Genomic DNA, 18,682 nt, shown 5'->3' with positions numbered 1-18,682 from the left:
AGCCTTGAAGAAGATCCCCACCAGTATGAAAAGCTTGTGAGTCTTCAGCTTCAACTTGAACATGAGTTATGCTAAAGGAACACACAAGTGCCCTATTCATTTATCTTAGTGTCTGTCATTTCTTTCTTTATTTGTAGAAAGCAAATGGGATTGTAGATCTCTATCTTCTGGATGTGTTGCTATCTTGGTTGGAGGACAAAAAGGAGAGGATTGTAAGTAACTAATTTTGGGGGTTGTGTAATGCAATACTGCAGGGATGGAAAGGAGGCAGAGGTGTGAACTTGGGAGTGGGGAATGAATCTTTCCATCTTGAAAAGGCCTTTTCTCTATGGTTGACCTCTTTAAGTTCTGCAGTAGGTTCATGCCAGTGAGATGGTTACACACGTCACCATTGCATGCATAATTGCATGGAGAATACGTCTTGAATTCAGAAGCCATGGGGTGATATTTTGCTATTTCCTTTCTGCACTGGAATGATTATTGGGAACTCGTCCAGGGTTCCACAGACAAATCTGTGCCAGTCAAAAACATACCCAGATCCATTTATATTTTTGAAAGCTTTTTTTTTTAATAGAAGAGATTCTTATTACCTTCCAAGGGAGATTACCTTAGATGTTGAAATTTCAGTTAGCTTCCTAAATCCCTGCTCTTTCTTGTGAAAGCTGCTAACTGATCTTGCTGGAGGGAGAAGGTGCATGTAGAGTATCTTTCTTCAGTGTGATGTCAGCACTGCCCATGGTCAGGCAAGGTGGGATGCAGTTTAAAATAATAGTTTATGCATGTGTACATTTATTATCACATGACATGTAGTTGCAGGACATGGGGCAAATTTCATTCAATAAATGGCAAGAGAGAAGAATATCGGCCCACCACTCCCTCGAGCATTGGGCTCCTGACCTGGATTTCTTCTTGCTTGCTTAAGTACTTGTTTGTAATGGTAGATCTGATTACAGACACAAATGTTGCAGAGTATCCCATATTACATCATATCACAGATTACGGTTGGAGGAGAGAGCAACTTGCTTTAAGGTAGTGATGCATGTATTGCATCTTATGGATGACATGCATCCCTTAGCTGGCAAAGGTCCCAACTACAAGTTCCCTGCCCACTTTTTCCATTGGGCGGTGATCAGCATGAGATGGATCATTGCATTTCTGCTCTCATTTATGATGGGAAACCATACTGTGTGGTCCTCACCAGCTAAATAGTTACTCTAAACAGATGGTTGGAGGAAACTGAATTGTTGGTTGGTACAGCTGAGGAATTGATCTGCAACAGCTTAGTGGATGGGGGCAGGACAAAGAAGAGAGAGAGATGTGTGAGTTTGCTAGGGTATGTGAAGGAGACATGTGCAGATGAATGGATGTGCACCTATCTGTGGCTGGATCTGGCATCCTATATAGCCTTCAGAGTAAAAATGGATGCTTGTCCATAATTTAAAGCTACTTAAAATGCTGCTAGTTGAGTTTTTTTTTTTTTAAATTCAGTCTAGCTAAACCTTTGCTGTTCCCTGGTGGCCTTTCATCAAGTCCTGTATTAGAAATATATACGTCATTGAATAATATTTCTGTTAGATAAGTATATATACAGAATTGTAACTGGTTACTGCTGTAATGTCATATTACACTATGTTTTGTTTTGTTTTTTTCTTTCTGGTTGCACTTTTCCCACTTCTTTGTAAAGCACTTTTTATGGTTTTTCCCCTTTATGACAATGTATGTATCTCCATCTGTATTATTGTGTTTTGTTTTATTTTCTTTTTCTTTTTGTTTTTAATTAAAAATCAATCAATCAATAAAAAGACCTATCTCCTAACTTTGAACCAGGAATTCTTAACCATTCAGCCCCCCCCCTTAATTAATTCTATAATTTTTTAAAGACTATTCACTATAGATCCTAGTATTTGCATATGGCTAAAATTCAGCACAAATGTCCTTTGCTTTAAGTTTCAGAATAAAGTGCCACTTAGACTATTTTAAAATAAAAAAGGGTTCAAAGGAGAAATGTCAAATGCGTTTTAAAGCTTCCTAGCTTTCAAAGAAGCAAGGAATGCTCAAGTTGAGTTCAGCAAGGTGTGTGCACATTATTAAATAGAAGTGTCTGAAAGCGATGGGATAAGAGTGAGCTGAACATGGGAAGCTTGCTACAAAAACATGTGTTCTATCCCCAAGTTAAGAGCGACTGTGGAAAAACATATTCTCCAGTGGTGGCAGCGGTTAGGTTTTTAATTTGGAAGTAGAAACCAAGGTTTGAAATTGTTTGGGAGCTCTAATGAGCTAACCTGGGTAGAACCAGTCTAGTTAACGTTGTACTATAGTTTGGGGACGCGGTGGCGCTGCGGGTTAAACCGCTGAGCTGTCGATCGGAAGGTCGGCGGTTCGAAACCGCGCGGCGGGGTGAGCTCCCGTTGCTCGTCCCAGCTCCTGCTCACCTAGCAGTTCGAAAACATGCAAATGTGAGGAGATCAATAGGTACCGCTTCGGCGGGAAGGTAACGGCGTTCCGTGAGTCGTGCTGGCCACATGACCCGGAAGTGTCTATGACAACGCCGGCTCCAAGGCTTAGAAACGGAGATGAGCACCGCCCCCTAGAGTCGGACACGACTGGACTTTACGTCAAGGGAAACCTTTACCTTTACCTTATAGTTTGGGTATGGAGAATGGAAGGCATACAGGCAAGGGATAAAGAGACCATATGAGTCTGGAGCATGCTCTCAATCTCATTACGGTATTTTGGAGATGACTGTTACATTCAGTGAACCAGGTCACTTAATTAGGTTTTCCAGCACATAATTATAAATTGCTGTTTTTATTACTGAACTAAGTATAAATATGATGTATGTAGTTCATGTCTGCATATTTTCAATGTTGTGTTGGTTTAATTACACTTTCTTATCACGTGCTCTTGGGTGCAGCTTAGTTCGAAATATGATTCATGTGGCAGGTCAATTTAGTCTTTTCTGAACACCTTTTAGTTGAACAGTTTAATGTGGGAATAGATCAATTTAATGCGCTGTCTGAGCATAAATGACATTGGATTTCCTTATCCTACATAAAGAACAGTGAGGGAATAGTTGCTTTTTCCATGTTTCCTCCTGGTGGCTCTTTCTGTTCAATCTTGTAAAAACATAGTTACATCATTGTACCTCTTGACTAATTCTTGCCAGTGGGTTGATAACTCATGCTTGGAATGCTGAGCTGATTTCAGGCTAAGTGATTTTCACTCCTTGTTGTCAGCATTTTAAGTTGTTAGAAGTGAAGACCATCATGGATTGCCTTCAACCTGCTTCTGTGAGTTTGAAAAGTGAAATTGGTGGTAGTGTAGAAATGGCCACAGTGTAATGATTGCCTTATCCCAACGAAGTCAGTCTCACCAGAGTTTAGTGAATAGAACTGATTTATTGAAAGGATAGTACGCAAATACGAAGAAAGCTGAGAATGAGCAAAAGCGCGCCAAATGCAAACTAAAAACCCTCGCCTCCAAGCCGATCCCGCCCCCCCCCCACCATCGCAACCACCCCCTCCCAGGCCTGGCAAGCGTCACACATCTGCCTGGGAAAGTAACCTTGAACACATGTCATAACCCAAACACACATTCCTCCAGTGCAACAGAAAGATAACAGCCTGGCAGAGCTGAAATTCCCCACCCCGCAGGTGATAGTCACGGATCAGAGACATGACATGCGAAACGTTACGATGTATGCAACTCATTGGAACAATGAACATGACACACAGTTTCTTAATCCTACTAGGTTGTACTGTTTCCATGATATTTTGTCCTTTCTCATTTGGCTTACTACAATCCTCTCTCCCCACCCCCAAGCAGCAATGGGGACATTGTAATTTTTCTTTTTCTTTTTTTTTTGTGGGGGGTAGTATTGGAATTGCCTCAAAAGTGGTGGCCTTTAGTTGTAAATCTTTTAAGAGTGTTTACATGCACGTGGGGCTCAGAGGCCTTTTGAAAAATAAAAATGAGAGCCTGTATTTCTTTCTGAGATGACATCATGTTCCCAGACTTGGAATCAATTCAAAGAAAGCAATTCTTGGGTTTCATTAATTGTAGGGAAAATTGCAGTGGGTGTGGTTATCCAATGCCTGGAGGAGATGGCCCAATGCATCTTTCAATTAATGTGCCAGCAGAATAAATCTTAATATTTAAACTTATTTGAAGTCTTGTTTCTAGAAAAGATTTATTAGAAGTCGCTTTTTAAAAAAAACTGTGAATGAGAAACTTCACCTTGCTTTGACTTTTGAAGAAAATGAATGGCCTGTTTTGGGTACTTTCCATGGTTATCTGTCAAGAGGGCCTATTTATAATTTACTAATCGTGCTCTGGAATGTTCTACAGTCCACCCTATACAGGGAGGCATGGCTTTCATCATAGTAAAGGTAAAGGTTTATAATCTGTCCCACTGCTGGTGCTTAAACTCAGGTGCCTGTGATTCAGGAGATAATAAACATCCAACAGAATTAGTCCCAATCTTCCCTGAGTTTGTCCACACCTCTTTTGAAACCATCTAAATTGGTGGCTATCGATGTATGTGATGGCAGTGAACTGTATAGTTTGATGTGTTATCTTCGTGTGGTTTAGGGGTGTAGAAGTGCAGATTTACTTTTCTTTCTTTTAAAATTATCAATTACTTAGATTGGCTAGTTTTCCTTGCGGAGGATTTACTGTTTTCTACACCTCTTTTTGCTCTGGTTTTGGTTCTGGTGGCCTATTATGAAAAACATTTTAGGAGATCAGAGGATCTCTTCAGAATTCAAGCTTGCTTGATTAACTGTATCATTCCTTTCTACATGTTTTTACAGCTTTCTTGGCTATTCGTGTTGTTTGGTTTAAGGTGCTAAAGGCAACACACACACCCAGTTGAAGCCACTGTATTACATATTATGATTTGAAAAAACTCTACAGAATCTTTATGGGTTATATGATGTTGGAGTTAAAATGTGCCCCTTTTCTTACCAGGTTGCAGAATATGCACATGAAGATTGTAAAGAACCTAAGTCTCATTGTAAATTAAAGAGGAGTTTGTTTTCTTTTTCTTTTTATGAAATATAAATCCTAAAAAGGCCAATAATATACAGTATTTGATTATGAACTAGAATGGGGTAAGTAACCTTTGTGGTCTGGGAGGGGGCTGTTTTAAATAATAACCACAGTATTTTCAGCAGCCATGGACTATAAAGGCAGGAGAGTTGCGTTACTAACAGCTGCCCAAGCCATAATTTTTCCCCTTCCTATTTAAGGGTGGAGAGGTGATCTTCTCTTGGTATGGAAACTGTGCAAGGCTAACTCCAGGCTATTTTAGCAAGCAAAAATTCAGAGTGGGGTCAGTGTATTTTGTGTTGCTAGAAACAAAGCCAGTTTGGGTTCATCCAGTTTGGAAGAAACCTTCCTTATTATAGGCAGAAGGAAAGCTGGACTTTAGTTTTGCTTATGGCCCAACTTGCTGATTTTAATCTCAGAGAACACATAGAGCTCCTCCTATTTCACTGCACCCAATTAATCACCTAAACGTTTTCTGTCTTGGTTTTCCTCTATCTTCCGCATTGTTGATTGGATACTGCTGGTATTTTGCTGTTGCGAACTGGTTTGCCTATGACTGAAACAGAAAAGAGTCTTTGGAGTGCTGTGCTTGTGTTGTGTATGAATCCCTCAGCTGTGACTTTTTCCCCAGCTGATGACTCCCTCTGCAAAAAGTGCCACTGTAAACAAGGCAACCCTGATAAACATAAGGAAAAAGTGGTGAGGTTGCAAGTACCTGGGCAGCCATGAAAAATAACTGACACATAGATTCGTGCAGCCAAGACAACTCAGGTAAGGCAGAGCCTCTCCCTTTTTTTTTAATGTGCAGATGGCCCATGGAGATGTTTGGGAGATGTCCCATTAAAGCAGTGGTGGGGATCTTGTGCAAGGCTAACTCCAGGCTATTTTAGGAAGCAGGAACACAGTGACGAGGACAAAACATTTTGTCCTTGTTGGAGACAACATGCATTGTCCAAATTGGATTGTTGTACACCACCCAGAGTCACTTTTTGTGAGATGGGCAGCCATGATTGATTGATTGATTGATTGATTGATAGATAGATAGATAGATAGATAGATAGATAGATAGATAGATAGATAGATAGATAGATAGATAGATACCAGCTTTACTGTTCTGGAAAACAAGTCTGTGAAAAAGTAGAAGGTGGCCATTTTTCTTTTTTTGAGGGGGGAATAAGCCATTGGCACTAAAAGTGTTGTTGTTTTCTCTGCCAAAGCCATTTATTTATTTATTTATTTGTTTTTCAAATATCTATCACCGCCCTTCTCTCTGGAAAAGGGAACTCTTTGTTATGCAGACTTGCATAAAAAGTAACAGATGATGAGATAGGTGGAATCATTCGGTTTCTTGAAACTTGAAAAGATTACACCTCCCCCCTCCCCCACTGCCTTTTAATCATGTCTGAAATAAAAGCATGGTAATGTTTTCTGTGGGAGGGTGAAGTGGATTTTGTGTGGGAGTTAGGTGTAGTCTGTAACCACCAGTTGACTTTCCAGATTGCAGACAAAGGATTATTTTTACAGTCCTTTGTTCTATTGGCCTTGAGAACAAGAAGAAATTCCAGTGGTGTTTGGCCATCTTTCTTACTTTTCCTTCCTTCTAAGCAGCGGGGGAATAATAGCTTCCAACTACAGATTTCAAAATACATGTCACACTCCGTATGACATTTAAGGTGCAGGTGTAAACCATTACCTACTTATTGTTTTGCCCAATGCAAAATAGCCTATGGGAGCAATAGCTTAAAGACCGTCATTGTAGACAGTTGCTTCATAAGGAGTTGATGAATCTATCGAACGTATGGCTATAGGTGCCTAGGGCCATAAGAGTTCAGAAAGGAGAGTCCCAAGTTCGGACAGCTATAACCTGAATGTTGCCAGATTCTAAAGGGAGGCAATGAGGTATGAAATTAGATCTTATGGTTGCAATATGAGCTGATATGAAGTGGAGCTACATTACTGCAGTATGTTCTCTGTGCAATGATTAATTTGGAATTTAATCATCAAAAGTTTCCATCAGCTTTCCTTCTTGCTGGTTGCCCTCCAGAACAACTGGACACTGTTTCTCTGGACACTGTAGCCAGTGGCCATGTAAATTGAGGTTGATGAAAGTTACCATAAAATGGAACTGGAGGGCAAGATTTTTGAAGTTGCTGCCGGCTTATACTTCTTTTTTTTTTAAATTGATTTAATTGTAATTTCTTTGTTGTGAGCTGCCCAGAGTCATTGAGAGTCAGGCAGCATGCAACTTTAATTTATAACAACAACAACAACAACAACAACAATGTAAAATCATAGCTGCCAGTTCTTTATCTGGTGTTGTCCTTCATTCGCATCAAGTTCTTCCCAAGAACATAGGATGTTGTAATGTATCGGCGTAGTATATGTGTGGATCCAAGCAATGTGGCCTTGTAATTGACAGATGGAAATTTTGTCAATGCACAGATTATATTTATAATAATAATAATAATAACAATAATAATAATAATAATAATAATAATAATAATAATAATAATTTTGAAACTGCATCCCTTTTGGAATTGCTCCAAAATGAAGTGACACACTTTCATGGTGACCTCCCAAAGAAATGATCTTTGCTGCAGAATTAGATCCATCATTGCTACATCTCAAGAATTTAGATGTTTTCTACAAAAAATGACTTACTAACCTGGATGTTGTAATACTGAGGTCTGGGTTTGATACTGGCAGTTCTAAGATATTTGTAAAAGTCAATAACTAGGTAAATAGCTAATGCAAGGGCCAGGCCCAGATTGACACCTTCATTTTGAGGAGAAGGAAAACTTTAAGCTTGATCCTACTGTATTCCCCAAACAATCCCCGATAAGGATTCTTCCTGTCCCAATTCGTAACAAAAAATACTGTTAAAAACCAAGGCTAAAGTATCTGTTATTTTCTTAAAATGAAAAAAATGGTATTCAGGGTTATGCCACAATTAGGATTTAATGTGGGTCATGGTGATAAAGAATTGTAAGCCAAAATGAATCAGCTATTGTACTTCACTCACTGGCTCCTATTTGGCCTCTCCCATGAAATTGTTGGCTGTTCCCATTAGTGGAAGTTCCTGCTTGGCTTCTCCCATGAAAGTACCAGGGACATTGCATTCTTATAAGCAAAACCCAGAAATCAAGTTTATTTTTTTGGTTTACATTTTTTTAGGAGCAACAAGACAGATACCCAGTTTGGTTGAAAAGATTACTCATGGTTCATTTAGTTGTTCCTGATGGTGGGAGGAACCAAGCTGGAGCAGGCATGCCCTGTGCTTCTTCATGGAGCTTATTCCAAGTAAACCAGTATCTGGAATGCTTGCTTCCCTTTCTATGTGAATGTCATTCTGGTTTTCCTGGTTTACAGCATTAATTTTGTGGTGGGAAAGTCTTTGGGGGTGTGTTTCTTTTAAAAAAGAAGTAATTAAAAAGCCTAATTAATCAAACAGGAGCTGCCACCTTGACATTCTGCTGATATAATTTAAAATCCGAGGGGATCATTTGAAAGCATGGAAGAGACAGAAGGAAAACACGGTACTTTGGAGGTAAGATGCTGCGCACTTTATCAGGAGGTTGTGTTGTGCTCAAGAAAGGAGGCCCAGCACAGTTTAACATATGGATGAAGCTACTGTAGGTCCAGACCTATTTTCATTTTGCATTTCCCTCCTGCCATTGTGGCTCTCTTCTTCCATCTCCTCCTCTAGTATCTCTCTGTTGCCTAAGGTTACTCATGGATACTTTAGGAACTCAAATTTATAGATGAAGCTCAACATGGCCACCTCTCTAGCCTCTACCCACGGAATCTAGACTCTCTGAGGGGAAGGAAGAATGATATATAAACAAAATAAAACCAACCAAAATGGACATCAGAAGATCCTTGCCTGCAACATTTCCTTTAAGATAAGACTGCAGAATGGTGTGCTCTACTGCTGTAGATGTGCTGAGCTAGCCTTCCCCAGCTAGGACACATCTGAGTCTACTCTCTTTCCTCATGGATTCTAGATTTCTTTACCTGCTCTTAGTCTTCTGCCTCCTCCTTTCTAAATATTTCTGTTTGATTTTTACAACAACCCTCTGAATGCTGCTGTCACTCATAAGCAACAGTCTCTTAATATTTCAAAAGGCCAAGGGACGAAATGACATTATTAACAAATCGGAAAGTTCCTGTTCGTTTAATTCTGTTTCAGCAAAATAATTCAGAGGGGTTTTTTATAACCACTTGCTAGCGGTTTGGGTTGCTATATTTGGGATTGTTATAGGAGTGTTAGGATTGTTATATTTGGGCTGCAAAAATCTAGGCAAGCAATAGATGCAAAAGGAGGTACTGAAAACTCATTTTTTTGGCGCCACCCTGTATTGCGACCCATGTTTATGTGTACACACACAGAATTATATATATGAAGATGATGATGGTGATGATAATTGTATTTCTTTAATATACAAATGAGAAAAAAAGAAGGGTTGGGGGAAGGGAAAAAAACAGAAAGAAAGAAAAAAAAGAGACTACAGCAATTTATTATGTTACATATAAGAAATTATTCAGCTTAATTTTTAAATACATCATTTCTCTTGATCACAAATCTTACTCTTATCTTAAGGTCACAAGAAACATGCTTACTATTCTATTAAGACCCATGCCTATTGATTTATTGCTATGAATATTTCAACCCTTTGTTCCAGAATTCTTGCAAACATAGCTACCATAGTGGTTCTCTTTAATTCTTTATTAAAAATATTAAGTTTAGAACTATTCAAACAGCACTCTAATATTTACAATAGTTTGGGGTTTTATATGCTGCGAATGCATCTGGCCCAAGCTGTACAATCAAGTGATGTTTTAATTTAATATATCACCATTTTCCAACCAAAATTCCTCTTGCAGTAATTCAAAGAGTTTAAAAAGGTGGTTGGCAATTAGCTCACCTAAAGTATTGATGCCCCTCCATGTCTGTGACAAGTGTGTGTGTGTGTGTGTGTGTCCTTTTTCTTTCTTTTCAAAATTGGATTCTGCTTCGGGTATAACCTGATCTCACAGCAAAATAACAACACTGAATTGAACTGAAGTGGCAACTGAGGAGAGAATATCAGCAGCCACCTGTGGTTTTCCCTTTAGAGCTAATGAAAAGCATTTTGTTATTTTTCCACAGGCTGAAATGTTGCTCACTTCTCATGCTGTGGGTTTAGGTTGATTAGAGTTTTATTTCTGCTGTTATTTGCTTTTGCTTTTTAATGTGTTTTTTATTTTAGAAAAGGAACTAACATATTTTATGTTGTTCTAGAAATCTTCATTAGCCATTCAAACTGGTTTATCCATATCAGTAATAATTTTTTTTAAAAAAATCCGTTCAGTCATGTCCAATTCTCGGAGACTGGATAAGTCCCTGCAGTTTTCTTGGCAAGGCTTTTCAGAAGTGGTTTTCCATTGCCTCTTTCCTAGGGCTGAAAGAGAGGAACTGGCCCAAGGCCACCCAGCTGGCTTTGTGCCTAAGGTGGGACTAGAACTCACGGCCTTCCAGTTTCTAGCCTGATCCCTTAACCACTACACCAAACTGGCTCTCTAAATAATAGGAACTTATACTCTAATGGAAAGTATTAAAGAGGCATTTCCAAGGGGAGGATATTATTGGACAATTACAATATTCTGGAACTGAATTCTGGACAGAGTGGCCTTCTCTGATCTGGGCCTCCTCCAGAGGTCTACTATGGCTACTGTTGAGAATTCTGGGAATTGAAAGTACCCTGCATGGGAAGGTGGGTATGCAAGAACAATGATTTTTGAAGACTACAGGGTTTTAACTTTCAGTTCACTGGCAGAGCCCTCTTCCCCCTTTCTGGAAGATCAAATATAAAAATTATATTAAATATAATATTTCTTTAAAAAGAAAGGAAACACATCAGATTGGTAGATACTCTGGAATATGACTAGGAATTCTGGGGGTTTCCATATGTTGCTAAACTGCAACTCCCACCAACTCTTACCAAGGGCCAATAGGGGAGAGTGCTGGGAAGTATACTTCAGCAAAATCTGGAAGACCATGGGTGTCCCTTGCTGTCTTGCATTGTGTGCAAGTAGGTTGTGTTGAAGTTTTCTCTGGCATTTTTTAAATCAATCTCCTTCCATTTGATAGATAAAAATGTGTTTGACAAGGTAAAAGAAAACCTTGATGAAGTTCTCATGGATTCTTGAACGTACTTTTTGCTAGGCAGCCAATGCGTGGTATGTGTCCTGTCATTCAGCATTAATTACTTCTTCAACCATCTGAAGCTTTCCTGGCTTTCTCTGCTGGCTTTCTCTGGTACAATCCCAAGGGAAAAGGTTATGAGAGAACTCTTCCAATGGGATTTTTTGGGGAATTGTGGGGAGCCATGGAGAGAGCAGAATGGTGGTTAATTGTCTTAACTGAAAAACCATACCACCAGTAGGACACTGCCATCTTCAACAATAATGTATGCTCAAAAGCACTGCTGTAAATGACTGAATGTGTAAGGGCCAGGAGGACCAAGGCTCAAAGTCCCTGAAATCAGACAGCTCCATTACAGGCACAAGGTGTAGAAGTCAACTGCACCTCCCATCAAGAAACAACCAGCTCTCAGTCTTTTGGGGCATTCAAGCAGGACATAGGCATCAGGTGTGAACATGGGGACATGTACCCTTGGCTTACATTTTATAGCTGGTTGATTCTTCTGCTGGTTTTCTTCTCTACCTACAGTTTTCTAATATCTGTAATAAAACTAGCCTATCAAAAAGTTGTGTCCCTGGGTCTCTGCCTGGTGACCCCTGTCCTATTTTTGCAGGCTTCAGATTTTGCCATAGCAATGCAAGCTTGATTATCCTCATAAACAGTTATAGGCTGGTTCACTTCCATGCCTATGTCTTTTAACAAATGTTTAAACCATATAACCTCATTACAGGTTTGTGCTAGAGAATAAAACTCTGCTTCCGCAGTGGAAAGAGCAACAAGTGTTTGCTTTCTAGAATGCCAGCCTAAGCTAGACCCAGCAAATTGAATTAAAATCCCAGAAGTGGATTTCCTGTCACTGACATCTGCTCCCCAGTCAGAATCGGCAAAAGCCTGCAATTTCTCGGTTCCAGAGGCATTTAGCTTCAGGCAATAATTCTTTGTTCCTTGCAAATACCTCATTAACCTCTTCAATGCTGCTTTTCCAGTAGATGTAGGCTTCTCTACCTGTCTACTTAAAATGGCCACAGAATTTGAGATATCTGGGAGTGATTTGCAATGTACAGTAAACTTCCAATTGCAGATCTATATTTCTCTGTCTCAGTTAATTGAGTTTCTCCTATATCTTTCTGAAAATCTGTTATCATTGGAGTAGAGAATGGTTTACAGTCTTGCATATTAAAATCCTCTAGGAGCTTTTGAATTTTATTACGTTGGTTCAATAGAAAGCTACCATCCTTCTCCCTGTGTATTTCTAAACCTAGGTAATTTGTTACAGTTCCAAGGCTTTTTAATGTGAAATGGCTTTTCATGCAGGCTTCAAAATCAAGCCTTTGTTTTTCTGTTGGTGTGAACAGCAGCAAATCATCAACATAAATGCACAGATACATACAGCCTTGTTTGTCTTTCTTCATATATACACATGGATCTGCTTTTCCTTTTTCAAAACCAAAATTCTGCAGTTTTTCATCTAACTTTTGGTTCCAGGATCTAGCAGCTTGTTTTAACCCATAGATTGACTTCTGCAGTTCACAGACTAGATTCTCCCCTTTTTCATAGCCAGGGGGTTGCTGCATGTATAATTTGTGGTCTAAATCACCATAGAGAAATGCAGTTTGAATGTCATAGTGGTGAACTGACATTCCTTTGAGTGCAATAATTTTTAACAGTAATCTAATTGATTCACCTTTAGTAACTGGTGCAAAAGTCTTGTCAAAGTCTAAATATTTCCTTTGAGTGAACCCTTTTGCAACCAATCTTGCTTTATATTTTTGGATTTTGCCATCAGCATCCCTTTTCAGTTTGAAAACCCACCTGCAACCTAGACAGCGTTCATTGGGAGGTAGATTTACCAGTTTCCATGTTTTATTTTCTTTCAAGGATGCTAACTCCTGTTGCATGGCAGAATGCCAATTTTGTGCAATCTCAGGTGGTAAAGCATTCACTTGTTCTAAGGACTCAGGTTCTGTGAATTTGTGAAAAGCCTTTACTGTTTCAGCCTGAAAACGTGATGGAGGAATGCCTTTATTACTTCTCTGAGATCTACGAGGTAATACAGGGCTTAAGTTTTGACTCCTATCACTTTCCTGAGAAGCATCTGTCTCATCAGACAGATCTTCAGTTTGCTTTTCTGGTTTAATGTCCTCATCAGGCAAAAGATCACCATCAGCAAGTCCTTGCTGTTCTCTTGTGGTGGTCAGATCAACTGGAGAGCTAGAGTTTAATCTCCCCCAGTTTTGTTCAGCAAAAGAAGCGCTTTTGCTAATTATCAATTTCTCTCCCATTATGAACCTGTAGCTCCTTTGGCTTTGTTCATAGCCAACAAAGATGGCTTTCTTTGTTGTGGGGCCTCCTCCTCTGTTGTTTTGGAATGTGAACCCATGCAGTACTACCAAACACTCTAAGATGGTTTACCTTTGGTTTCACACCATAAAACAAATGGAGTGTCCATCTGTTTTGTACATAACAGGCAGTAGATATTGCCTCTCCCCAATACTTAAAAGATAAATGTGAATCTTTAAGCATGCATTCCATCGCATTTTGCAAGGTTCTGCCCTTTCTTTCAGCAACACCATTTTGCTGAGGGGTGTACGGGTTAGAAAGAATTTGTTCTATCCCCTTTTCCACTAGGAACCTTTTGAATTTGTGAGAAAGGTATTCTCCTCCTCTATCACATTGGAGTGCAGATACAGGCCTAGGGAATTTTCCATTTGCCCATGTCACAAAACCTTTGAATTTCTCAAATGCCTCATCTTTATGTTTTAAGATGTAGATAAATGTGTATCTTGAGAAATCATCAGTGATGATCATTGCACACCTTGCTTGTCCAAGACTTGGAGCAAAAGGACCAATAATGTCAGAGTGTACAATTTCCAAAGGTCTAGTTGTAACTCTGTCACTGTGCTTACTCACAGGAGCTTTTAGTGTTTTGCATTCTTTGCAAGCTACACAGTCTAAGTATTTATCACAGGGTTTTATCTTTAGGTCAGCACACAGCTGTGGCATTTGTGCTATATACTTGAAATTAGCATGACCAAATCTCCTGTGCATCAGGTGTACACATTGGTCATGATATGGCATGTTGCCAACTGCAGCCTTGCAGCTTGGCTTCCTTGCATTTTGCACAATGTACAAGGAGTCTTTTAACATACCAGTAGCACACAATTTCCCATTTTTACATATCTCACAACCATTTTTCTTAAATGTTATGATATACCCTGTTGCAGCCAATTGTGCCACAGATAAAAGGTTTTATTGTGAATTTGGCACATACAGCACACCTTTTACAGTTTCTCCCAAGCAGGATAAATACAAGTCACCTTGTCCCATAATTTTGGTTACAGCCCCATCAGCCAAAGATACGCTTTGTCTTTCAGTTTTCGACAGTGACACAAAAGAGCTTTTACAATTACATAAATGACAATTGGCCCCAGAATTTAACACCCATACATCAGAATTACCCTTCTCAGCAACCTGTGCAATTTGGCTTGTCTGAAGAGCCTTCTTCTGTGTTTTTCTACTCTTGGGTCTCAAGGCACAGTCTTTCTGCAAATGTCCAGCTGAACCACAAGTGAAGCATCGCTGGCTGGCTAGCGCTGTGGCCTCAGCTTCCTTTCCCTTCTTTTCCCTTGTTTTCTGGTACTGCAGCTTTCCAGAAGAGATGGGGGGGATCTTTCCTCTCTCTTCTCCCATTCAGTGAGTAAGCGCTGTGTGACATACGATAGGGTGAGGTCTGCTTCAGGCATAGCCTCCAGGGTACAAATCAGTGTGTCCCACGTTTCATTTAGTGAGGACGGGAGGATATAGGATTTTGTGAGAGGTGTAAATTCCATTCCTCTCTCCTGCAACTCAACAAACAGCTGCTGAATATAATGCAGGTGCTCAGGAAGGCTATCTCCTTCTGCAGCATAGGCTTTGTACAGCTTTTTTGTCAGGGTAACTTTACTCCCTGCTGTTGCCTTTACATACAAGTCTCTCAGAGCGTCCCAAAGTTGCTTTGCAGACTGCATACCTCACACGTGGACTAGCTGATTGTCCTCAACTCCCAGGATATTGGTGGCTCTAGCCCGCTCATCCTGTCTAAGCCATTCAGCACTGGGATTTTGCGGGGTTTGCTCACCAATTGGCAGCCAAAGATTCTCTCTATGAAGATACATCTCCATCTTCAGGGCCCAATTCAAATAGTTGGTCTCTGATAGGCACTCCAGAGGCATTGCTGAGGGCTGGGAGGTAGCCATGGCTTCTTCCTTCTTTTGCAAGTCACCTCAGCTGGCTTCTTTGTCCTGTAGACTGGCAGTTGGTGGAAAACCTCCAGGTGGCTCCAAAGAAAATCTTCACAGGTCTTTGCTACCTGCCTTTAAATTGTGCATGAGGTGTGGAGCTGATCTCTCTATTCTCTCTGGGGTTTTACTGGGCTTCTTAGTGGGTTTACTGGGCTGCTTACTGGGCCCATAACCTGTTAGCAGATTGCTAGGAAAGCCTTTGGCCCAGGAAAGATCAGAAAAGTCACACACCAGGGATTTCTATAAAAATAATTTTATTTACAGAAAACAAACATATTTACAGGCTCTCAGTGAGAGCTGTTTAACTCTCTACATGCCTACACAGAAGGGAAACTGAAACTAAAAACAAGTCCAGGCAAGTTCTTCTCCCTTAGGCAATGCAACCATTAACACGTGAAAAGGGGACAAAAAAAAATCAACTTCTTCACCCGGCCAAAATGATTAGTTACCATAGTAACCTTAATCTGTTGTAGAAAACATATTAACACTCTTCACCTCCAGATCCTTACGATCTTGTTTCCTCTTGTTCTGTTTCTAGCTGGTGTTGGTGATGTTGAGATGCTAATAACTCTGAGCTAGGAATTCCTTTTGCTATGTTGAGAGGGGAGTCTTTCCACAAAATCTGTTTTGCCTAGGTCAGCGTTCTCAAACCTGATAAATCCCCAGATATAACAAATTACAATTTTATTATTTTTATTATTATTTATTATTCAAATTTAATTACCACCCGTCTCCCCCAAAAGAGGGACTCTGGGCGGTTTATAATAAAATCAAACTATAATCATAAATGTTAAAATCTCATAAAACCAGACACATTACAATTATTATAAAATGTAATAAATAAATATAAAATCCAAGAGCGTATAAAATTCCAAGCTGGTGGGAGGGCCTTTAGGGTGCGAGCCACCCCCAAGAATGGTTATCCACTTTCCCACCTCAGGCGAGACGGCAGAACCAAGTCTTCAGGCCTTCCGGAAAGTCAGGAGTGAAGGGGCCTGCCTCACCTCTGGGGGCAAGATGTTCCAAAAGGCGGGTGACACTGCGGAGAAGGCACGCTTCCTGGACCCCCCCAGAAGAAATTCTCTTACGGATGGGGTCCGCAACATGCCCTCTCTGGATGATCGGGTGGGGCAGGCCGATGTAATGGGGATGAGACAGTCCCTGAGGTAACCTGGCCCCGTGCCATGTAGGGCTTTAAAGGTGATAACCAACACCTTGAATTGGACCCGGAAGCAAACTGTCACCCAGTGCAGCTCGCACAGCAATGGTGTTCTATGTGGGCACCAAAAATGGCCTGCACAGCTGCATTCTGGACCTGCTGAAGCTTCCGGATTCTCTTCAAGGGTAGCCCCATGTAAAGCACATTGCAGTAGTCTATATGGGAGATGACCAGGCCGTGAGTGACTGTTCAGAGGGCCTCTTGTTCCAGGAACGGGCGTAACTGGCTCACAACCCGAAGTTGCGCAAAGGCCTTCCTGGCCACGACTGCCACCTGCTCTTTGAACAGGAGTCCTAAATCCAGGAGAATTCCCAGATTATGCACTGAGTCTGTCTGGGGCAGTGCCACCCCATCCAGAACTAAAGATGACAATTACTCGGAGGGTGAGGCACCGTCAATCCACAGCCACTCCGTCTTGCCAGGGTTCAGCTGAAGCCTGTTGTTCCCCATCCAGACCCCCACAGCCCCCAGGCACTGAGAAAGGGCAGTCAATTTCATTACCTTATTCCATTAGAGGGCACCTAGTTGTGTACATTGAGGTAATCACTACTGGATGATGTTGTTTCAGACTAAAAGAAGGGGAAGGAGAATATTTAACACGCCACAAGAAACATTCTTGTTTTAGTTGTAATAGATTAGCATGGCTTCTTCCCTGAAAATCGTATCTGTGGCCCTATCTGAATCTTCTATCTTCTATCTTATCTATCTTCTATCTATCTTATCTTGTTAGTCTTATTAATCTCATTAATCTATCTTATTGTGTCTATCTTTTATCTTCTGTCTGAGTCTTCTGAATTCCAAGCCTTCTCTTTCCTGAACCATTTGAAAATGTTTGGGGGTGAGGTTCTGTTTAAGCAACCTGGATTAATGTCCTTTTTGCTAGAAACAGCAGAAACAGTTGGAAGTTTCAAACAGTTGGAAATTAAATATCAGGTGTTTTCTGTGTCCTTATGTGTAGATGCACAGGGGTTTCTTGTATCCCTGGCAGAAGAAAAACGTTGTTTCCCCAAATACAAGCTACAGAAGTAAGGTACATTGGATCCATGAAAGGCCAGTTATTGTTTGAGAGTAGCTATGGATATCGCTGTTCAGAGGTTTGAAAGCACATTGTCAATCAATTACTACTTGATATAATAAGATCAGTATAACATACAGTGAAGAATGCTTTCCCATGTAAATGCAGATCACATATTCCATGGTCCAGCAAGTTGTCCGTTCATTCAGATTCCATTCAAAGAGGGGTAGCAGATAGTTTAGGAATGTTCTTCCACCACCTCACGGTGTTTGACATTTTTCAGCACTGGAGGCCATGAAAATTGGTTTGCACTACCATTGCTGAAGCTTTTGTTTGTTCTGCAAACACAGGGCTTCGGAAGTGGCAAACCTAAACCGGTTTTAAATCCGTATTTTTTTTTAATTGCTCTAGTCATGCTTCCTACCCCAACTAATTGCTTTTTTTGTGAACCTCAAAATCTACCCCATTCGAGCAAACCAAGATTCAGTTTCATAGTACAATATTATTAGGCCAATCTAATAAATGAAATAGGCAGGTATGGTGCAAAACGACACATGATACAGTCACCTTTCTAGTCTGGCTTTTGGTCAGTGTTTGGAGGAAGATAATCTGGGAATTTATGAAAGATATGTAAGATATAAAGAAGAACTAAAATAAATGTCAGGGTTCCAATTTATTGCCCATAGGCAAACTAGTAAGCAGAATGAGACAAACGTACAATAGCCATTGTGGGAAAGTTTGCTCTAAGATACTTGCTTATTTATCAATGGATTTATATTTCTTTTCATTTGTGCAGGGTTTTTGTTTTATTGTTTTACTGTTTTATGATTGTTTTATAGTTAATGGTTTTATTGTTGTTGTGAGCTGCCCAGAGCTGCTTAAGATGGGCGGCTATATAAATCTCTTAAATAGATAAATAAATTTGTTTGACAGGT

At 40.2% G+C, this 18,682-nt stretch overlaps 2 protein-coding genes across 3 annotated transcripts in view; both read left to right on the top strand.

The window, feature by feature from the left end:
- The window catches only part of FAM118B (family with sequence similarity 118 member B), a 257,749-nt gene that overhangs the window by 174,045 nt on the left and 65,022 nt on the right, over positions 1 to 18,682 (top strand). The window lies entirely within an intron of this gene.
- The window catches only part of ST3GAL4 (ST3 beta-galactoside alpha-2,3-sialyltransferase 4), a 117,538-nt gene that overhangs the window by 69,410 nt on the left and 29,446 nt on the right, over positions 1 to 18,682 (top strand). For both annotated transcript variants that reach the window (XM_063310968.1, XM_063310969.1), the window contains exons 3-4: positions 138 to 212; positions 8,501 to 8,596. In XM_063310968.1, the coding sequence (XP_063167038.1) occupies positions 8,561 to 8,596 (36 nt within the window). In that variant the 5' untranslated portion in view covers positions 138 to 212; positions 8,501 to 8,560. The remainder of the gene's footprint in view (positions 1 to 137; positions 213 to 8,500; positions 8,597 to 18,682) is intronic.

The sequence above is a fragment of the Candoia aspera genome, chromosome 9 (assembly GCF_035149785.1).
Source record: "Candoia aspera isolate rCanAsp1 chromosome 9, rCanAsp1.hap2, whole genome shotgun sequence".
NCBI lineage: Eukaryota > Metazoa > Chordata > Lepidosauria > Squamata > Boidae > Candoia > Candoia aspera.
The sequence above is the reverse complement of the archived record's forward strand: the minus strand, read 5'-3'. Positions and strand labels throughout refer to the sequence as shown.